Genomic DNA, 24023 nt, shown 5'->3' with positions numbered 1-24023 from the left:
TCTACCCCATCTTTTGTTATCCTCTCTTTCTCACCAATAAATCCCTCCCTTGTAATGAATAAACATAATCAAACAAAACATGGCCATGCCTGAAGGTCTGTGTCTCATTCTGTCTTACTGGTTTCTTCCTGCTGCCGAAGTCACAGCTTCCTGTTCTAGCATCCTTCATCAGTGGAGGTCTACCTAACCACTGTTACTTTATCCATAATCGTGCTTAAATGGTTAGCAAACTCTTGCCCACCATCCTTATTGATACTGAATCCCACACTACTGAAGAAGAGATGACAGATATCACCTCATCTTAAGCCTTCCTTTCTCATATTTGCTATACCTTGTCCCATCCCTAGGGCAGCTAGGTGGCACCGTGGGTAGAGTGTTGGGCTGGGAGTTGGGAAGACTCGTCTTCCTGGGTTCAAGTCCAGTCTCAGACACTTACTAGCTGTGTGATCCTAGGCAAGTCACTTAACCCTGTTTGCCTTAGTTTCCTCATCTATAAAATGAGCTGGAGAAGGAAGTGGCAAACCATGCCAGTATCTTTGCCAAGAAAACCCCAAATGAGATCACAAAGAGTCAGACACAACTGAACAAATAATAGTCTTATACCTCCTGATTCACTGCTCCAAGTCGGGGAGTCACAATACTCCTTGCTCCTTAATGCTGCTCCCAGGTTTTTCCCTCTCCTACCATTGCTCAGTAACTGTTCCTCCTTTGAGGTTCACTCCATCCAGATTCATTACTGAATCCAGATCCTGGCAGTTGTTATGTGCCACCCTGTAGGACACTCTCACAATTTTCTCAGTAGGTTTAGTGCTGGGCTTGCAGTATTCTTCTCCATCTCAAGGCTTGCTTTCATAGCAGGAGACTTCAGCATGTAACTTAGTGTTTCCTTAAGTACCCTAACTTCTCAGTCCCTCAGTCTCCTCAGCTCCCATGACCTGTTCCTTTCCTCCATCTCAACTGTAAGCGGAGGGTTGGTCATACCATCGCCCATGCGTGCTCTGCTCCATGACTGAAGAACTCAGAAATTCCTTTGTCTGATCATAACCTATTATTACCCTCTGCTTCCTTATACCTCACTCTTGTCAGACCTATCCTTCAGTCTCTCCAGCCCCTAGAATTATACCAGATCACCATCACAGCCCCTACTGTATTCTCCTTTCTTAATACTTAGTGAACCAGTTCATTCATTGCTTTATTCTCCTCAGATCTTGTGCTCTCTTATCCTGTTGCTACTCCTTCACAGATCCCAAACCCTGGTTATTTCTACCACTCACCTCCTTTTCACCCTTACAGGTGCTGTTGAGTGGGACTAGAGCAAGTCTTGAAACCAAGCTGACTGGGTCCACCAGAAATTAAGTTCTCTAACTTCAATTTGGTCCTCCGTTTAGCAAGACGGCCCTTTTCCTATCGCCTAATTTATTGTTTACCTCATTCTCCCCAGTGCCTATTCCAAGCCTTCTGTTCTCATTCCTCTTCACTGCCCTCCTTCCCCCTCCCTCTCAACAGAAGCTTTTGTCTCATATTTTATTGAAAACATCAAGGCTGTCCCTTAACTCCCTCTTTTCTCTTCTCCTAATCTCATACCTCCATGACATCATCTCCCATTTCCTCCTTTATTCCAGGTTCTGATGAAGAGGTGATCCTTCTAAGGCCAGCCTTGTGTACTATTGTTCCTATCCATCCCCACCTTCTTGAGCAGGTTATTCCTACTATGAAACTTCCCTATCTCTCATCTCTACTGGTTCTTCTCCTTCTACTAATATGTTCAAGTCTCCCTCATTTTCAAAAAAACTTCAGTATTCCTGTAACCCCTCTAACTGCCTTCCTGTATCCTCTTGCTTTTCTCAGCTAAACTTTTTGAAAAACCATCTATATTTGGTACCTCAGTTTCCCCTCCTCTCATTCTCTTCTTTATCCCTTGAAAAATGGTTTCCAACTTTATCATTCAGTTGAAATTGCTCCCTCCAGAATTATCAATGATCTGTTAGCTTCTAGATTTAATGGCTGCTCCCCACTCTTCATCTTCCTTGACTTCTGCATCATCTGACATTGTAGACCATCCTGTCCTCATGGATGCTCTTTCCTCTCAGGGTTTTTAGGAAACTTCTGTCTTCTGGTTCTCTTCCTACCCATCCATCCACTCGTTCTCATCTCCTTTTGCTGATTCATCATCTTTGTCACACTCACTAATTGTAAGCACACTCAAAGACTCTGGTCCTTCTCATTTCTCTTTCCACTCTCAGTGATAGTCAGCTCCTGTGGACTCAGTCCCTTTATGTTGATAACTCCCAGATCTATATGTCAGGTCCTGATCTTTCTCCTCACCTCCAGTCTTTCCTCACCAACTTCCTTTGGGAATTTCAAACTATGTGTCACAGAGACTTGTCAAACTCAGCGTATCCAAAACAGAATTGATTTCATGTGACTAAATTGTCTCATCATATCCTTTGACCATTTATTAATTGGGGGATGACTCATATTCTTATAAATTTGACAAAGTTCTTTATTTATTTGAGAAATGAGATCTTTATCTAAGAGACTGTTTATGAAATTTTCTCCCCAATTTTCTGCTTTCCTTCTGATGTTGGCTACTTGGTTTTATTTGTACGAGAACTTTTCAATTTAATGTAATCAAAATTATTGATTTTATACCTCACAGTGCTCTCTTATCTCTTGTTTATTCATAAATTGTTTGCCTGTTTGTGATTCTGATAAGTAATATGTTCCATGTTCTTCTAATTTTCTTGTGATATATCCTTTATATCTAGATCATGTGTCCATTTCGACTTTATCTTGGTAGATGGTTTTAAGATATTGGTCTAGGGTCAAGTTCTGCCCAAACTATTTTCCAGCTTTCCCAACAATTTTTGCCAAATAATGAATTCTTATCCCCAAAACTTTACATTTGTTAGACACAAGGTTACTATAATCCTTCATTGCTGTGTTTTGTATGTCTGCTTTATTGCACTGATGTAGCCCTCTATTTCTTAGCCAGTACCAGATAGTTTTGATATTTACTGCTTTATAATACAGCTTGAGGTCTGATACTACCTAACTTCCTTCCTTTTCATTTTTTATTAGTTTCTTTAAAATTCTTGACCCTTTGTTCTTCCAAATGAATTTTGTTATCATTTTACCTAACTCAGCAAAATAATGTTTAGTAATTTAACTGGGATGGCATTGAATAAATAGATTAGTTAGATTTTTATTATATTGGCCTTGCCTACCCACAAAGAATTAATCCAACTTTATTTGTATAAAGAATGTTTTATAATTATGTTGATGAGGACCTAATTTAAATTGGCATGACTTTAGACTGGCTTTTAAAAAAACTTTAATTTCATTTTTAAAAATTGAGTAGACCTAGGTTATATTCAGCCTGTTTTCTGTCAGAGTTCTGTGAAGATCTTACATTTGATATTGATATGTTCCCCTTAATACAGTAATTTGCAAAGCACTTAATGACCCTGCTTAAAAAGAGACTTAATACCTGCTAGGACAGAGAATGAACATTTGTCATTTTAGTTGTGGATAGTCCACGTAAGTCTAATCCTTGCTCCAAGTGGTTCTGTAGATATGCAGTCTTTGTTTCTATACTTTATCTTCTCTTCCATCTCTTAATAAGAGTTCGATTTCCCCATCCTTTATTGAAATGAAACATATGGTCTCTGGCATGTTTGGCTCCTGCCCTTAGGGGAACTGAAGTGGAAATGGAACCAAGGTGTGTGTTCCACATGGACTTAGAGAAAAGTAGGATGCTGGATTGTTGACCGGTATTGTTTGAATGAGGAAAACAAATACCAACGTGGGAAAATGTGTTCTTTAGAACATATCCTGCTCTTTTTTCATTGTAGTGATAAAATTGTGATGAAATATAACAAATGTACATCTATACATTTGTAGGAAATAAAAAAATGTATGTAATGATCACAGAAATTGTATAGTGAGACCTTTTACCTTATTATACATATTGGAGCTGTTTCATATTATGAATTTTGAAACCATAAATTAGTTTTTATGAGGTGGTATCCTGGGAACTTCTGTTCTAGTTTTTTTTTTATTTAACTGAAAAAATAAAATTGAGGAAGTTTTCTATTATGAATACTTAGTTAATATTTAAATGTAACAAGTCCTACAATATCATGAAGATAGTTAAACATTAAACAAAACAAAATAATGTCATTTTAGGCAAGAAAAATTCTTGTTTTATGCAAGTTTTTCATCATTGAATTTTCAGAAATATCAGATGAAATTTTTGAGTAGGATCATTTATTGTGTAATAAGTAGATGTACTTTAAAAAGTCTTTATTTTCTTCTTGGTCTAGTTATACTACTTAGATATAGACTACTTAAATAGGCAAAATGTTATCAGCGAGGGCATTGGCTTTCCTATTGTGTTATGAAGGGTAAAATCCATGTATACTAGAAAAATATTTAGAAAATCATGCATGAAAATTTAATGGCTCTAATTTCCATATTGCCATTGTGTGTATATGCTGCCTTTTATACAGTAGGCACAAGCTGAAAGATGTATCAGCCCACTTAAAGGTTCTCTTCTGATGACATATGTAGTATCTTTTGTGAAGTGGAACTGAATTCAAGTGGGGAAGATGACAGGATGAGTTCCCAGGTTCTTCTACTGGTGCACTTTTCTTTTAAAAATATCAATAAGAACTTTTCTGGACTGTTTGGGGGGAGAATGGGTCTCTTTATCTTGCTCAAGCTGGGAGTGTAGCAGCTACTTATAAGTCCAGTCCCAGTGCTGATCAGCATGGAAGCTTTAACCTGCTCCATTTTTCAGACCTGTGTGATTTTGATTCTTTTTAGTGATCCTGTTGGCCCTCTGTTCCCAGGGATTCATGATGTTGGTCTGGACTTGGTGTGGATACCTGATCTGCGTTATCCCTGCTTATTGTAGCTTAGAACTCCCAAACCCACGCCATTTACCAGCCTCAGCCTTCCCACGAGGAGAGGCTCCAGGCTTGCACCACTAAGTCTGCTGTCTCTTTCCTATACTTTTAAGAAGTCTAGGGAATTAGTAGCAGTAAAACCTTGAGTTTCCCTAATGGATATCATTATAGTTAGGAAAAAATGCTTTTGGGAGAATAAGAGAGAATAGAAAACTTCTTTCTGAAGCTTTAAATAATTTTCAAGGCAATTTTAATTTCACAAAATAATTACTGAATTTAAATGAGTGCATGTAGCAGAGTTAGTAATGTAGGAACTCATTTTTGATTTTACCATTAGGGAGCCATACATTTAATCTCTGCACTAAAATATAATTATATTATGCGAAACTTTTACTGTCTATATCATTTCTATGTTTTGAGTCACATGCTTGACCCATATTATTGAAATGTAAATAAACGTAAAAATGAAATCAAGCTTCTGCAGTTTGGAGTAAGAAAAATGTGTCCAGTACATTTAGGTTCTGAACCAAATCTGTAAGCTATAAAAGTTCATTCTTTCTGTCTATTCACTTATTTTAATTTTTTTTTAAAGGGAGCATCTCTTTTGTTAATGCTGAAAAGTTTTCTGAAAGAAGATGTATTTCAGCATTGCCTCATACTTTATTTACACAATCACAGCTATGCATCTATTCAAAGTGATGACCTTTGGAATAGTTTTAATGAGGTAAGCGTTCTGGAGATTTTATTCTAGGTATTTCATTTAACGGAAAATAGTGAGAAATTAGGAAAAGCTCTCCATTCCACATCCTTAGTTAGTATATAAGTGTAAACCAAAAATCTCACAAAATAATGAGAGTAGTTAAATTACTAGTTTTTTTAAGAGGGGGTTGGATAGGAAGAAGCACATTCTTCCAAGGTGTAAAAAGTATGTTTATTTCATAAAAATGTGTCATATTTTGTTTATCTCTTTTACCATGTAGTTACTTTTCTGTATGTGATATTATACACACGCACATAAGTATGTGTATGTATGTATATATGTATACACATATTATATATTCATCACATCCTTCTAAACTAGATCATCATTTAATTCCTCTCCATGTTTTCTGACTTTTTCTTCATTATTTCTGACAAAGTTCTTCAGTTGATTAATCTCCCTAATGGTTTAGCTCTGTAAATTTATGCTGCTGGCTTTTCATTAAGACTGAGCTAAAGGTGGTCTTTATCTGATGTCTCTGGGCAAAGAGGAAGATTGACAAATTAAGTTATAGTAAATTTATTTGGCAATGTTGTCTTTTCTCCCGAGTGAAATTGTTTTTATTTTGCAGGTCACAAAAGAAAATCTGGATGTAAAAACAATGATGAAAACTTGGACCGTGCAGTCAGGATTTCCTTTAGTGACTGTTCAAAAAAGAGGGAAACAAATTTTAGTACAACAAGAGAGATTCTTTCTAAGTACTACAAATTCTGGAATTCATCCTTTGGATTCAAGGTTATTTGCATTCTCTTTTTATGTTTTGATCTCATCATAGAGTTTTCTTCATGTTTACTCAATGGAGACCTTACCACACAGTGGTACGGTAGAAAGTAAACTGATTTTGAGTGCCTGAGTTGTCATCCTCTTGTACTGCCTGTGTGTTCTTGGATTGGTGACTTAACCTCCCTGGTCTTCAGTTTCCTCATCTATAAAATTAAGGCATTGGACTAGATTTTCCATTTCTGTATTTTTGATCTAATGATTTTCCCCCCAGACAACATTCATAGTAAATAAGTATTTGCATAGATAGATAATAGTAAAGAAAAGAAGGTATAATGGAATATTTTGCTAATATTATTCTTGACAGAGGTCACTTGGGCTACAGTAAAGAATAACAGACAGTCCTCACTTTACATACCTTCACATTATGCAAATTTGACTTTATGTAAAGAATTATTTAAAGAAAGCATTCTAAGAAAACAGGGATGTTGACTTCACTGTACTCCACTCTCTCTGTCCTGCCCCTTGGTACTCCCAACTCCACCCTCCCTGCCATAATGAAAAAAACCTTTTAAAAAAAAACCCTCCAGATTAAAGCATAAGAATGGACTCTCATGGCTTAAGATGTCCAGTACCAAGAAGGATGATCTTTGCCCCACTCTCCTCACGCACCTGTGTATCCGGCCCCATGTGTCTGCCTTTTGCCCATCTCTGCTCAGCTATCATGTATCTGTCCTCAGCCCCTGTGTGTCACCTACCCTCTCCTATTTTGTGTCTGTGTCCCTCCCTCAACTCTCTGCATCCCAAGTGTTTTTCCTCTTGGTTCCAGGCAGGCTCCCCAGTGGCTGGCCCCATCCCTGGTGTTTCTCCTCCTGCTCATACTTCCCTGGCCCCTCACATGTCCTTGAACTGTGTGCCAGCTCTTTCCCTCCATGGGCATGGCCCCCTTCCTGCCTGCCTCCCTCCCTCCCTTCCCCAGGTTCTCTCACAAATTTGCATTACATAAAAAAGCCACTGTAAGTATAGGTCTGTGGAACTGTCCACTTAACATAAAGCAAGAGCTGTCTGCAGTTGGATTTAGACACATGGATATAGTCAGATACATTTCTAGACAAGGATACAGTGAGTTCCTATTCCCAACTTCTGGTCCATGGCAAATTTTTATTAGTTTGTATAACTTTTACTACCATAAATCTCAATTTCTTAAAACCTCTAAACCTTAAAAGCTGATTCTTTCCTCTACTCCTGTTTCTTTCTCTCTGCATCCCAAATCCTTCCCCCCACTTCCATTTTTACCCATACACACTCTCTCTCTCTCTCTCTCTCTCTCTCTCTCTCTCTCTCTCTCTCTCTCTCTCTCTCTCTCTCTCTCCTCCCTCCCTCCCTCCTCCCTCCCTCCTCATAGAAGGGAGACTATTCTATGATAGAAAATTGGATATTTTCCTAGCCTAAAATAGTTTTGAGTTGGGAAACCACTGCTTTTGATGATTTGTCTATGTAACTCTCAAGTGTGAGAATATACTCTTTTTTCCCTTCAAAATATATTTTTTAAGCTTTTAGTTGCAGGTTAGAAAAGGGGAAGGCCATGTTTAAGAAGAGGTTTTTTGTATTCAAGTTTTTAATTCATCAAAATATACTTCTGCTTGATTTTCCTAACATTTTTATTTGCCAGACTGAGGGGGGGGGGGAAAGCACTTTTTGAATGTCTTGCATAAATCAGATATGTTTGTGAAATACTGTAGTTTGATGAATTAACTCTTGAAATAATAGCTTTAAAAATTTAATTGACTCTTTCCAAAAAAACCTATTCAGTTGTGTGGCCAGTTAAAAATAAAGTAATAATAATTCTTCAATAATTTTTTTCTCTTTATAGCTATCTATGGCATATTCCACTCTCCTACATCACTAGTGACCATAAGCCACAAGAGTATCCATATGTGACATTACTAAACAAAAAATCAGGTATCGTATATAACACTTTAAATTTGCATAGAATTTTCTTTTTTAAGGGTTCATTGATCCTTTTAATATTTTTTTTTACATCATCTAGGCAGCTGGGTGGCACAGTGGATAGAGGGGTGGGCCTGGAAGCAAAAAGATCTGAATTTAGGTTTGACCTCAGACACTTTTTGTGTTAGATTGGACAAGGCACTTGAGTTCTGTTTGCCTCAGTTTCCTCATCTGAAAAATGGAGATAATAATAGCTTCTACCACCCAGAGTTGTTGTGTTTTGGGATAAAGATTGTTACTGTATTGGTCTGAATTTTGATTTATTTTAGTGTTATTTTCTTTTACATTATGGGGGTTATTTTTATATTATTATCTTAGTTCCACATTCTTTGTTCCATATCAGTTAATACAAATCTTCTCAAGTCTTTGAATTCTCAATGTTCCATATTTTTGTAATATAATAATCTATTTTGTTTACTGTAATTATTTGCCAATTAATGGGCATCCACCTTGTTTCCAGTATTTTGCTGCCACAAAAAATGTTGCTGTGAATATTTTGCTATATAAACAACCAGCCTTTTTGTTTTTGACTTCCTTGAAGATGGTTGTGATAGTTCTGATTTAAATGGTATGAATGGTTTAGTGATTTTTGTTGTTGTTCAGTCATGTCCAACTTTTCGTGACTCCATTTGGGGTTGTCTTGGCAAAGATACTGGAGTGGTTTGCCATTTTCTTCTCCACCTCATTTTACAGATAAGGAAACTGAGGCAACCAGAGCTAAGTGACTTGCCCAGGGTCACACAGCTGGTAAGTATCTGAGGCCCAAATTGAACTCAGGTCTTCCAGACTCCAGGCCACTGTGTCATTAGCTATTACTCATGCTGTTAATTCCAAGATGATTTCTGGAACGGTTCAGTCATTTCACAATGTACCTGCTTTGCTTCAGTCCCTCCGTCATTAACTGTTTCCATATTTTAACTTCTTTGATGGTAATTTGATAGTCACAAAGCACAATTTCAGATTTATTTAAATTTGCTTTTTTTAAAGTATTTGTTATTTGCAACATTTTTTCATGTTGTGGACAATTTGCATTTCTTTTTTTGAAAGACTGGTCTTTATCCATTGTGGAACACCATTTGATCTTGACCATTTGATACTTTTTTCAAATCTCCATATATTTTGGATATCAGACTTTTATAGTATTTGTTGCAAAGATTTTTTTTTACCTAGTCAGTGGTTTTGCTATTCTAGCTATATTGGTAGTTTGTACAAAAACTTTTTATGTAATAAAAATTACCTTCTTTCCTCTTGTATGATCATCACCATCCTTTGTTTGGTTAAGAACTTTCCATATAGCCATTTTTGAAAACATTACTTCCATTCTTTTTTCTTTTTTTAAAAAAAAATGTATACATTGTTACAAAACCATTGGGAGTTTTTGTGGTTTATGGTGAAAGGTGCTGATTTCAACAGTCTTTTGGCTAACTACTTTCTGGGCTTGCCTAGAAGTACTAGCATCATAGAGAGTCTTCCCTCACCACCATCACCATCCCCACCCCTAAAGATTTCATTATTGAACGCTGACTGGTGTTTAATTGCTAATGGTTTCCTTACTTACCTGGTTTTATTCTGTTGATAAACTTTTTCTTTAACCAGAACCAATTAGTCTTTAGTGATTAATGCTTTCTTTATACCATAGCTTTAGATCTGATAGTGCTAAAACTCTGTCATTCCTTCTTTTTTTACCCATTATTTCCCTTGATAATGGTGTTTAATTGCTAATGGTTTCCTTACTTACCTGGTTTTATTCTGTTGATAAACTTTTTCTTTAACCAGAACCAAATAGTCTTTAGTGATTAATGCTTTCTTTATACCATAGCTTTAGATCTGATAGTGCTAAAACTCTGTCATTCCTTCTTTTTTTACCCATTATTTCCCTTGATAATTCCTTTTGTTCTTCCAAATGATTTTGTTATTATTTTGTCTAGTTCCAGTAAGTTAGCCTCTTGGTAGTTTTGTTGTATAACAGGAAATATATAAATATTGTAGTTAATACCATCATTTTCATCATTGGCATGTTCTAATCATAAAAAAAAATCTTTTTATAGTTGTCTTCTTTTTATTTCTATAAAAAGCATTTGGAAATGAATCCTGTGACTTGGTAGCTTAACACTGTCATATGTTGTGAATTTTGGGTTACAATTATAATAATTTGAGTAGTTTACATTTTTTTTAATATATCCCTTTTATTTCCACTTTATATATCTTGGGGAGGCTAATAATTCAACTGAAATTTCCAGAGTTCTTGGTGACCTCTTAATTATATTCTTTGGTGAGTAATAGTTAGGATTTCTCCTTACAGTTGCAGGATTTCTCTCTACTCCTTGCCTGTCTTTGGCTACTCTAGAAAATTTTCTTTAAGTCCTGATATACAGCATCTAGCATTTTTATTCCTTTAACATAATCTTAGATTTTACTTATCCTAATATTTTTACTTTTCTTTTTGTCTCATTTGTCTTTCGAATCAGTTGTTTTGACCTCTCTATCCAGATATTAATTGATTCCCCCCTCCCTACCCCACTCCTCAGTTTTGTTACTACTTCTTGGCTTTGTTGTTCTCTTTGATTTTTCTTTTCTATTGATATTTCATAACTTCTGTTTCTGTATGCTTTAATGTTTGCAGAATGCTTTCTATACATTGACCCATGTGAGCCTCATAAGTCTTTGAGGTAGAGATTACAATTCCGATTTTACAGATGAGGAAACTGAGGGTCAGGAAGCTGAAGCAAATTGACCATGGTTATCCTCAGCTACTAAGTGTCATAGAAAGGATTTGAATCCAGGTCTTCGTGTCTTGGAATCTAGTTCTCTATCCATTAAGCTGCACTGCCTTTTCCTCTTTTTTTTTTTTGGTTGGGCAATGGGGTTACCCAGGGTCACACAGCTAGTAAGTGTTATATGTCTGAGGCCAGATTTGAACTCAGGTCCTACTGAATCCAGGGCTGATGCTCTATCCACTGCACCACCTAGCTGCCCCTGCCTTGTCCAGTTTTAAGTAGAGATAACTCAACATACGAATAAGGCACTAAGAACCACAGTCATAAAGACTAGGGTTCAGATCCCTATACAAAGTTCTACTCTAGAGCCTTATCATGGCATGGTAGCAATTCTAGGTTCTCGGAGGTTTTTCATCAGAGTACAGGCTCTTTACTCCAATACTGCATTGGAAATGCATCAGGGACAGTCTTGGCAACAAACAGTATGCTTTCAGAGGACCACCCTAGCTCAGTACACAAAGGCTTACCACCAGTAGACTGGCCAGGTGGTCACAAATTCATTGACCCTGGCAACCAGTAAATTAAAAAAAAATACAAAATGGCCCTTGGTCCTGTTGTGCAGTGATGGTGTCAGGGCACTAAAAGGGTAGATAAAACAAGGGTTCTTAACCTTCTTGTATGTCATAGACCCCCTTATCAGTTTGGTGAAGCCTCTGGACCCCTTTTCAGAATGTTTTTAGTTATATAAAATAAAATACGTAAGATTACAAAATAAACTTCTTATGTTAAAATATAATTATCAGCATATTTTTAAAATGGTCACGGACATCAGTGTAGACAGTGATAAGAATCACACAATTTTTAAACCATCCAGAAATATTGACTTAGTTATTGCTACTGTAAATGTAAGAACCTTGTCCAGTGACCAGCAAATATACATAGTATCAGAGGAATTGTATTTTATCAGTCTTGGCAGAAAATCTTAAACAAAACCAGAAGGCAGGAGGAAATTTGTAGCTATGGCTTACAGTTTCTCCCTGGAGAGAGGCAAACAAAGTTGCTACCAGGATTGATTTTAATTTTTGTCCAAAGACAGAAAGAAATGTTTTATGAGATACTTGGTCATCCCATATCACAATGTTCATGATTTGTTGTTCAGTCATTTCATTTGTGTCTAACTCTTCATGACCCCGTTTGGGGTTTTCTTGGCAAAGATACTGACTGAAGTGGTGCGCCATTTCCTTCTCCAGCTCATTTTACAGATGAGGAACTGAGACAAACAGGGTTAGGTGACTTGTCCAGGGTCACACAGAGATGTTCATGATAAGTATCTGCAAAAAGAGCAACGTAAATGGACGATAATTAGAGAAAAATCTGTGAAGATTAGTTGACAAATTAAATCAGCTTTTAATATACTTCTCAGTAATTCAGATTTGGCAATGAGGTTAGGCATGGATGACAAAAAATATGTTGGAAAATATGGATCAGGAATGAGGATTGAAAGAAGCCAGACTTTTAGGCAGCACAGAAGCCTCACACCTATAAATCATGAGTATTTTATTGAAGAGAAGAATTAGTAGGTGCTGGATAATGTCAAATAACATCACAAAAGATCAAATTGAGTGTATTTTAACAGATAAGAAATGATTCATTACTGATGGAGGAGACACTGGGAAGTCAACTGTCTGCATTTTCAGACCGTTGACTCGTTAGAACAAAGATAAAAACTAATGCAGAGCTAACAGAACAAAAATGAGAAAAAAGTTATGGTATGCAATTAAAATAACTCTAACTTGACCTATTCATACAAGGTATTGATTGTGAAAAATGGGATAGGTACAGAAGAAATGACACAGATTACACTTGCAGTCACCCCTGTCTTACATTATGAAATGGCCTTTCTCCTTACCAAGGCAACCCCTCTCAAGTGATCCTCTTCCTTCCCATCTCCTCCAACAGATTGCCCCCTCTGTCATCCCCATTCTCATTTATTTTCGGTCTCTTCCTCTCTACTAAATCATTTCCAACTGCCTACAAACATGCCAATATCTCCCCTATCCTGAAAAAACCCTCACCCAATCATTCCATTCCTGCTACCATCATCTTATATCTCTTCTGCCCTTTGTGGCTGAACTCATTGTTAAGTCTGTCTATAATAACTGCCTCCACTTCCTCTCTTCTAAACCCCCTATCTTCTGGCTTCTGACATTATTATTCCACTGCAACTATGCTCTCAAAAGTTATTGATGATCTCCTAGTTGCCAAATATCCTGACTTTTTCTCAGTCCTCATTCTCTTTGACCTCTCTGTGGCCTTTGACACCATTGATCACCCTCTTCCTTGGTACTCTCTTCTCTCTAAGTTTTCAGGACACCACTCTCTCCCATTTCCTCCTACCTGTCTTGACTGTGGCCTCTGAGTCTTTTTTGTTGAGTCCTCAGTCCAAATGGGTTCTGTTCTGCTCTCTTCTCCCTCTGTACTGCTTCACTTGGTGATCTCATCAGCTCCTGTAGATTTAATTATTATCTCTATGATGGCTATTCTCAGTCTACCTGTCCTCTCTTATACCCTCTGCTGATCTCCAGTCTCACATCTCCAGCTGCCTTTCATACATCTTGAAAGGGATGTCCAGTTCTCCACATGTCCAAAACAGAACTTACCATCTTTCCCTCTAAACTTTCCCCCTTTCCTACCTTTCCTATTATTGTTGAGAGCATCACACCATCCTCCCAGACCTTCGACATCTCATTATCTTTTATCCTCCATGTCCAGTCTGTTGTCAAGATCAGTAAATTTCATCTTTGCAACATTCTCTAATGTGCCTCTTTTCCTCCTCTGAACTGCCATCACTCTAGTTGAAGGCCCTTATCACCTCGGGTCTTGATTACTTTAATAGCCTGTTAGTCGTTCTGCCTGCCTGAAACCTCTCCCCACTTCAATCTAGCCTCCATTTAGCCACTAAAGTTATTTTCCTATAAAGTGCAGGTCTGACTAGGCCACTCCCTCCCCATCCTTCCCCCCACACTCAATAAACTCTAGTGGCTTCCTGTCAGTTTCAGGATCAAATAGAAAATCTTCTGTTGGCAGTCAAAGCCTTTCATAACCCTCCTACCTTCCCAGTCTTCCTATATACTCCCTGACACATATTCTTTGATCCAGTGACACTGGCCTTCTGGCTGTTGCATGAACACGACAAATCACTCAGCTCTGGGCATATTCTCTAGCTTTCCCCTATGCCTGGAATATTCTCTCTTCTCTTCTCTAACTACTAACCTCCTTGGCTTCCTTGAAGTCCCAGCTAAAATCCTGCTTTCTATAAGAAGCCTTCCCCAACTGCTCTTTTTTTTTTTCTAGGCAGTTGGGGTTAAGTGACTTGCCCAGAGTCACACAGCTAGTAAGTGCTATGTGTCTGAGGCCAGATTTGAACTCAGGTCCTCCTGAATCCAGGGCCGGAGCTCTATCCACTGCACAACCTAGCTGCCCCCCCCAACTGCTCTTAATTCTAATTCCTTCCCTCTGTTAATTATTCCCTACTTATCCTATACATAACTTATTTGTATACATTTGTTTGTGTGTTGTCTCCTGCCATTAGATTGTGAGAAACTTGAAAGAAAGGGCTGTTTTCTGCCTTTTTGTATCCATAGCACTCAGCACCATGTCTAGCCTGTAGTAGGCTAGTAAATGTTGAGTGATTGATTGATATATCTTGCACATATATAATTTTCATGCTGTCTTCCCCATTAGGATATCAGTTGACAAGCATTTATCAAGCCCTTAGTATGTTCCAGGGACTCTGTTAAGTGCTGGGAATAAATACGAGCAGAAAGAAAGACAGTCCTTATTGGAGAAGCGGGGTAAAGGTACCTGGCTTGGGTATGGTAGAAAAAGTCCTTTGGAGATGAGTCAGCAGTGCAGCCTGGAGAGGAATGAAAATACAGTTATCCTGGGCTGCCTCCTTAAAGTGCAAGTTTTGGGAAGAACCAGCTAGCCAGAGAGAGTAGCCACAGGGGTGTAGGATACTTCCAGTGTGAGAAGTCACCCAGTGGTCCAAGGGTGGAGTGAGCTTCCAAGGTGAACAGTTTTCTATGGCGTGGTAGACAAAGCTTTGTGGAGATGGGTCAGCAGGGCAGCCTAGAGAGTTTGAAGAATATAACTTCTTTGAATGTTGGAACCCTATTTTTGTCTTTATTTCTGTTTCCAGAACTTTGCACAGTATCAGACAATAATATAGTGAGCACATAAGTGCTTGTTGACAGACAGATTTCTTACTGCTCTACCATTTTATAAAAACAGTGATTGACTTTTCGTTACTCTGACAAATACTTTATAAACCAATAGAGTTGTTTCATCTGCATTTAAGTTTGCAGTTTGATCATTAACTGTGTGCAAAAAATGAAAGTTATTCAGCCACTGATTGTATTCAGAACACGCCAGAGTTGCCTTCTCTGGGTTTTACTATGGGGTGTAGTTACTCTTGTACATTTTCGCTATTTCTCCATGCCTGTAGTTTGAGTCACTATCCAAAATCATTTGGAAGATATGGAAAAGACAAACAGAACTCAGCGATTTCTTTAAAATAGTTCCTCTTTTTAAATATAGCATTCGTCCCATTCCTTTGTATGCTGATATCCTAATGCCAACAGCATTCTACCGTCTGGACTCTCGTGCTGTTTTGACACTGTGTCAAGTTGCTTATCAACCGTCTGTAAGTGGACATTTCCTTCCAGTCAGTCCTATGACAAAGTTGTCCCACTTCTAGCATTCCCTGACTCTTCCCCAACTAAGAAAGATTTTTGGCTCACAGATAAGTCTACCAACCTGCACATTTTAATAAATCCTGGTCAGCAAGGATTGTGTTAAGCTAGCTGAAGATTAGTAGAATTTCCAGATTAGCCAATGAATAAAGCTAACTTTTTTTCGTTAGAGATAAATTTAAAATATCTCCCACTTGGCATGGCTTCTGCTGCTTCTGCTGTTCCTGACAACTATATTCAGGTTTGGCAAAGGAGTAAGCCTGACCATCTAATCTGCCTATGCCATTTGTGACTACTATGTTAATGTATTACATTTAATATTCATTAATAAATAATTAATGATTATGTTAGTATAATCAGCCTATTTAATTAACATGTTAATGAATGTATTACTGTATGTGTAACTACCATATTAATATTGACAATTGAAATTCTACTAGTTACAGATTTAATAAAAGATTAAATCATTTAGATTTTCCCATCTATGCAGAGATGCTAACTAACACAGGACACTTTAAGCTTAATAGGTCTTTTTCATCTAAACATTTGCAATATTTATTAATATTAGCAGTGATGGTCTGGTCACTGAGACATTGCTTGATCTAGGAGTCAGTGCTAAAATTTAGGAGTCCCATTAGATTGTAAGTTTCTTGGGGGCAGAGATTGTCTTTTGCCTCCTTTTGTATCCCTATAGCTTAGCATAGCACCTGGCACATAGTAGGTTTATTGACTAATAATAATGTTTATTGACTAATAATAATAATATAATGATAGGTAGCATTTATATAGTGTCTAGTATGTACCAGGCACTGTGCAAATGTCTCATTTAATCCTCATGACTCTGGGATACAGGTGGTATTACCTCCATTTCATAGATGAGGAAACTGAGGCAAACAGAGGTTAAGTGATTTGTCTAGGATCTCAGAGCTAGTAAGTGTCTGAGGCCAAATTTGAACTTGGGTCTTCTTGACTCTAGGCCTGGTGCTCTATCCACAGCTGCCTATGATTGAGTCAGAAGAATTCTTTTCAGCTCTTAAGAAGAACGAAGAAAAGAAGAAATCAGTGCATTACCAATTAGGGACATTGCTTTTTGCTCTTGGATTGATACATAAATTTGAGTTAAGGTCTCCATAAGTGTGTGTGGAGAGAGAGAAAGAAGAACCTAAGCACATGTTATAATTCCTGAGATATACCGTATATATTTGAGTGAAATCCATAGGTCTACCCCTTCAGTGGCATGCAAAGGAGTCAGTAAGACCCAGGTTCAAATTTGGCCTCAGGTTCTTACTGTCTGTTTGACCTTGAGCAAGTCACTGAACCACTCTTTGCCTCAGTTTCCTCATCTGTAAAATGGGGATAAAAATAGTACCTACCATCAAATGAGGCAATAGTTGACACTATTATAGAGTAGGCACTGTTAAAAATGCTAGCTTATGTTCATCATTATCATCATCGTTGTTGTCATTGCCATCATCATCATAATTACTCTTTCACTTTGCCCTTGAGTGTAATTGGGGAGAAGTACCTTAGACTACATTAGAGCAGTTTTGGTCTGTGGCAGAGAAAGCACAGAGGGTTCATAGGCAGGTCACTGCTATTGTAGCAAGTGTTTGCAGGCTTCCTTTTTAAGTTATTTTGACAGTAAAACACAACTGTGCAAGAGTGGGGATAACTAAGTATAATTCTATACTATGTGATAGGACAAGTGCCATATTTGAATTTTCTAAATGTTAAGTTGACCTGGTAGCCAGGATTTGAGAATGTGTTAGATTTGAGAATATTCATCAGAGAAAACTGGAAGTCACGATTTTGGAGTGAGCAGAACTGAAAGCCTTTCATTTGCTAACAAGAGCGTGTTGCTGGGAGTCTCTTGTTCCCCCTAAGAAATTGGATCATTGAGCTTCTAAATCTCATCTAAAGTAGGTTTGGGGCTCTTTTACACTCAGTAGGCCTAGTCTAGAGCTGAGAGGGAGGGACCTCAGAGGCCCTCTTATCCTCAATTTAAAGAGTTAATTGAGCCCCCTGAAGCTTAAGAGACTTGCTTAGGGTCACAGAGGTAGTAAGCAGCGGACAAAGAATTTGAACCATGAAACACAGGGAATGTTCTCCTTATAGAAAACACTCTATGGAATGGTCTTTACTGCTCCTTCACCATCCTAGACTAAACTGTTGCTTACCATTCTTAAGTCCTCTTCCAGACCTGTTTACACAATAACAGTGTTTCCTTTATTTGCTTAGTGCAGGGGTGCGAACCTGTGGCCTTCTAGGTCCTTAGGTGAGGCTTTTTGAGTGAGTCCAAGTTTTACAGAACAAATCTTTTCATTAAGGGGAATTGTTCTGTGAAGTTTGGGCTCAGGACCTAGAGGTCCCTACCCCTGGCTTAGTGTAACTACTTCTTCCTGTGATGTCAGGTATTTGGATAAATACCTTAATTATGTTCTTTGACCTTCAAGAAAAATATTGGAGTAGCCAGTTACATTGCTGCCTTCTGCCACTTAAAGGTTTTCTAAGAAATTTTAGAGAAATAGATGTAATAAGCTTATTTCACTACTACATTTTTGTTTTATAAGCAGGATAATAACTCTAATAGGGAATATAGAATTGATTTCCTAGGAAAATGATTATTTTTAAAATATGAGATTGCTAATTTTGAAATAGAATGAAACTGATGGTCTACTCTTCTCTCCTTTCTCTCCCTCTTTTGTCTGAATTAGATGTCCTCAATCTTACAGAAGACGTGCAGTGGTTTAAGTTCAATGTGGATATGACTGGATACTACGTAGTACACTATGCAGATCCTGACTGGGAAGCATTAATTAAGCAATTACAAAGAAACATTAGTGTCCTGAGTGACAAAGACCGAGCTGGCCTTATCAACAATATATTTGAACTTTCAAGGTAAGGAGTTAGTTCTTCTTGACCTGAGTCCTTGAAAAATGTTACTTATAAGTGTCCTAATCAAATCAATAAATATTTACTCCCTACCATGAATTATACTTTACAGAGTGCTGGAGGGGTTATCCAGAAGTGTAAAACCCACCACCTGTTCCCAAGGATCTTTGAATCTAGTTAAAGAGAGAAGACACGAAAAATATATAAATTTAAATAAAGGATTTAAGTCATAATTCATAACAAAACTAGTGATATCACACTTAGCCAGCAAACTGCTAGGTGCTGGGAATTCAAAGTCAGTAGTAAAAGACCACCCTCGTGGAGCTTACAGTCTAGCGAGGGAGTCAACATCTAAATATATATGTATTTAGATAGAGATATGAGGTAGTTTTTTGTGGCAAAGGTCCTATCGATCGGGGGGGATCAGAAAAAAATTTATGTAGGAAGGTAGCATTTTACCTGAGTCTCAAAGGATTGTAAGAGGAAGAGGTGAGTAGTAGGGTGTATATTTTAGGCATTATATAGAAGAGCAATCAGCATAAAGACAGCGGTTGCTAAATGAATTGTAATTCAGTCAACAAGTAACAAGCATTTATTAACTGCTTACTATATGCCACAAATATACTACTATATTGAAGAGGGTAATGGTAACTAACATTTATATTGCTCTTCCCACATGCTCGGCACTGTGCTATTATTGTTGTTGTTCAGTCGTTTTTTGGTCGTGTTCAGCACTTCATGACCTCTTGTGAGGTTTTCTTGGCAAAGGTACTGGAGTGGTTTGGCTTTCCCTCTATAGACAAGGAAACTGAGGCAAACAGGGTTAAGCTAGTAAATGTCTGAGGCCAGATTGGAACTCTGGAAGAGAAGTCTTCCTGACTCCAGGTCCAACACTCTATCCACTGTGCTATTCTTTTCAGTTATCTTGTTTGATCCTCACAATAGCCCTGGGAGGTAGGTGCCATTTTTATAGCCATTTTATAGATGAGGAAACTAGTAATTGCTAAAGGTGTTCAGAGGATGACAGTTAAGGAAGCTTTGCAAAGGAGGCACAGCTCAAACTAAAGAAGAGTCTTGTTTTTAAGGAAATTATTTTTTAAATGCCTTTAGTTTAAATGTTCATTTTTACTCATTAACTTCAGTGACATCTGATAAGGTTCCTGGGTTTCTCATGCTGGTACACAGCTCTGCTTAGACCGCTGCTGTTTCTCTTTCTTTCCTTTCAAATGTACTTCTCTTTCTTAAGGTTGAGAATGACTATGAGACCATGGGATGCATAATCCTTTGTAGAACTTTAAACTGTCTAGGAGATGTTAGGTGGTTTGACCCTAATTTGACATATGAAATAAATGTAAGATGTGACCTTTAACCTTAAAGATTACAGTCATATTGAGGAGATTTGCAGATGAATAAATGCTAAGCTGTGTGGTATTAAATGAAGAGAGATCAGTAGTGGACTAGAGCAGTCAACAGAGAGATAGTTTGAGTTGGGCCTTGGAGGATAGGGAAGATTAGGATGGACTTCTGTAAGGGAGGGTTTATTTTAGGCTGGAGGACCAGCATAAGTGAGGTCAGAGAAGCAGGAATATTCAGTTTGGAGAACACTCAGGAGAAACTGGAGTGACTGGGGCAAAGGAGATTTATTTTGGAGTATGGAGGTCTTAGGATAAACAAAAGTAGCTAGGTAGGGTTATGCCAAATTAAGGAAGGCTTTGATTCAATAGGCGGTAGTGAACTATTGTGGTTTTGTTTTCGTTTTTTCTTTTTTTCCAGCAGGGAAATGGCTTGAATAAATCTCTATGCCGTTTTGAAATTTGTTATGTTTAAATGTGGGTCCTAGGGTAAAGTCTTATTTAGCTCCAAAATTTAGTACATAAACAGATATTTTGCTTTTCTATTTCTGATGGACCTTTGACTGAAAACAGTGGGGATTAATTGTTGTTTGGAGGGGTGCTTGGACAGCTATTGATCATCACTTATTTTCCTTTATATTGAATAATGTTTTCCCACTTTTATGGTTCTCCATCATGAGCATAACTCCCCTCACTACTCTAAAATATTTTCTGAAAAATGAGTTCTGTAAAACATCTTAACAACTTTGTGAAAAGTCCAAAAAATGTATGCCAAAAGGAAAATAATAATATTGCTTACCTCTCCTACCTATCTCCAGAAGGTCTAAATTGAAATCAGTCCTCTCCCCACTCTCTAAGAACATTTAATACTTTTCCCACATGAGCAGCTATTTTCAAGTGATTTATTGGTTCAAAAATTAACTCTTATCATTCCATTTGCCCCTTCCTTGTGAAATATGTTTTCATCTTTATCCTTGCCTAAACTTGATCAAGAAAATTTAAACCTACTTTTTTCTAGATGCCGTGAATGAATTTAGATTTCATACAATTGGTTTGTTTCCTGATTAATTCTTTTTCCCTATTTTCTGACACTTTAGCCTAGGAAAGGTGCCTTTGAAAAAGGCCTTTGATCTGATTGATTACCTTGGAAATGAAACTCACACTGCACCCATCACCGAAGCCCTCATTCAAACTGATCTTATCTATAACCTGCTGGAAAAAATTGGAGAAATAGAGCTAGCCAGAAGAACAGTGGTATGTTTGCATTTTCTCTAGCTTTACTTGTCTGTGAACTTTAATATTAGACTCTATCGTGTTCCTCCTTTCCAGCAATAATGGATTGTGATTCACCTAATCAAGTTAAACTTTCCCCAACTTAATAGTGGTGAAATCTCAATCTCAAAAGATTTGATAAGGGCCAAGAATGACAGTCAAAGCTATACAATGATTCTTCTCAATTGCCTTGTATTTTTTTCTATTACATACAGCTTTTTAAAATATAGATTATACAGAATATGTTTATATCTATATAAGAAATGTATTGTGGTAATACAAACTCTGCCCTGTTAGGCTCTGTCCTTTTGCTTTCTAAGTGGTTTTCTTTTTTCACTCTTCTATTTCTTTTCTTTTTTTGGAGGTGGTAGAATTATCACTACTCCCTCGGAACACTCCCTTGTAACAAATAAATATAATCAGGCAAAGTATATTCATATTGTACTGGTCATGTCTGAAAATATATGTCTCCTTCTGCACCTACAGTCTGTTACCTCTCCACCAAGAGGTGGGAGGCTCATCTCATCATCAGTCATCTGGTGTCATGGTTGGGCATTGATCAGATTTCTGAAGTCTTTCAAAGTTGTGGACATTGTATCATTAAATAGTTCTCGTGGTTCTGTTTACTTCGCTCTTTATTAGTTCACATGAGTATTCCCAGGGTTCTCTGAATCCATCCTTTCAGTCATTTCTTACAGAACAGTAATATTACATTACATTCATATAGACTGATTTGTTCAGCCATGTCCCAGTTGATGGATACTTCTTCAGTTTCCAGTTCTTTGTTATGGCTAAAAGTGGCTTAGATAACTAATGTTTGTACAGATGGATCTTGTCCTCTTTAATCTCCTTTGGGGCATCTGCCTGGGGTGGAATTATTGGATCGGAGTATATATGTAGTAGTTTAGTGACTTCTTGGCAGTGGTGTACTGCATCCCGCTCAGAACAACTGGTGAGAGTTAATCATCAGATTTTCACCTTGGAAACTGGAAAACACTACAAATCAAGGCTTGATTCATTGTTCTGTTGATTGTCTAGACTTTAGGAGAAGTGATAGAGAAAATGTAAATAAACATAAAAGAGTGTTGTGGGTACTTTTGGGGTGGGGTTAAGATGTTGAATATTTACCAGCACACTCCTGCTTCTTGGGCATAGTTCCAAATTGCTTTCTATTGTGGTTGGAACAATTCACAGTACTGCTTTATTTCATTAGTGTTCTTGTGCCTCCCCCCCGGTGATTGTCTTTTCCTTTTTTATCGCTTTTGCCAGTCTGATGGATGTGAGGCAGAAGCTCAGAGTCGTTTTAATTTATATTTCTTTTATTATTTGTTATTTGGACCATTAATCCATATGGCTATTGATCACGTGGATTTCTTCCATTGAGAACTTCCTGTTCCTTTGACTGTTTACCTATTGAGATTGTTTCTTGTTATTGTATATTTTTTTCAATTACGTATACGTCCTGGATAGCAGACCTTTATCAGAAGTTGGTACAAAGACATTTTCCCACTTAATTATTTCCATTTTGAATCTTTTTTTTTTAGAAAAAAAATAATTCAGTTGTATGTAAACAAAATTGTACATTTTATCTCCTGGCATCTTCTCTATCCCTTGTGTAATGAAAAACTCTTCCCCGTCTTAGGTTGTGAAAGGTATCTCCTTTTGTCCTCTGATTTGTTTATGATGTGACCTTTTATGTCTAGGTAATACATCCATTTGGACCTTATGATATATGGTGTGAGTTGCTGATTAGGCCTCATTTCTCCCAGACTGCTTTCCATCTTTCCAGAAATGAGTCCTTCCCTCTGTATTCTATGTCCTTGGATTTATCGAAGGTTATGCTACTATATCCAGTTGCTTTTTGATCCTGTGTATCATATCTGGCATTGATGAAATTTTCTATTTTTTAACCAATACCAAATAGTTTTTAATTTTAATTTTTGGAATAAAACACGCATTTCCATAACATAGTACAATAAAAAAGATGATTGTACATGAAGCTACAAATCAACTACTCACAACTTGCTATTCTTTTCAAATATACAACACAATTATCATGTAAATTTCTCTTTTTTTCATCTTGCCCTAGAGGTGGCTGCCATTAGATACAAATAGGTATATATGTGTAAAATTGTTCTGTGTATCTATTTATCAGTTCTTTCTCTGGATGCAGATAATATCTTTATTCATATGTCCTTTAGAGTTAATTTGGGTATTTATAATAGTCAAAGTAACTTACTCGCTCATAGCCATTCTTAAAACAGTACTGCTGTTACTGTACACGATGTTTTCTTGGTTCTACTCATTTCATTCTTCATTATTTTGTGCTAGTCTTTCCATGTTTTTCTAATATCATTGAGGTCATCATTTCTTATAGTACAGTAGTATTCCATCCCAATCATATACCACAACTTGTTCAGCCATTTGCCAATTGATGGGGATCCCTGCAATTTCCAGTTTTTTGCCATCACAAAGAGGGCCGCAATAAATATTTTAGAACGTACAGATTATTTTCCTTTTTCCCTATTCATCTTTAGAAATAGACTAAGTAGTATTGTTGCTGGGTCAGAGGCAGTTTAATAACTCTTCAGGCATAATTCCAGATTGCTTTCCAAAATGCAATTCACAGTTCCACC

The 24023-nt window shown here is 37.3% G+C and overlaps 1 protein-coding gene across 1 annotated transcript in view; it reads left to right on the top strand.

Moving 5' to 3' along the window:
- The window catches only part of LNPEP (leucyl and cystinyl aminopeptidase), a 124706-nt gene that overhangs the window by 82188 nt on the left and 18495 nt on the right, over positions 1–24023 (top strand). Inside the window, exons 9-13 of the mRNA XM_021009147.2 lie at positions 5503–5634; positions 6242–6405; positions 8264–8352; positions 18586–18769; positions 21213–21369. Coding sequence (XP_020864806.1) covers positions 5503–5634; positions 6242–6405; positions 8264–8352; positions 18586–18769; positions 21213–21369 — 726 coding nt within the window. The remainder of the gene's footprint in view (positions 1–5502; positions 5635–6241; positions 6406–8263; positions 8353–18585; positions 18770–21212; positions 21370–24023) is intronic.

This window comes from Phascolarctos cinereus, unplaced genomic scaffold, assembly GCF_003287225.1.
Source record: "Phascolarctos cinereus isolate Bilbo 61053 unplaced genomic scaffold, phaCin_HiC Scaffold_4;HRSCAF=312, whole genome shotgun sequence".
Taxonomy (NCBI): domain Eukaryota; kingdom Metazoa; phylum Chordata; class Mammalia; order Diprotodontia; family Phascolarctidae; genus Phascolarctos; species Phascolarctos cinereus.
This window is presented reverse-complemented; position numbering and strand designations above follow the sequence as displayed.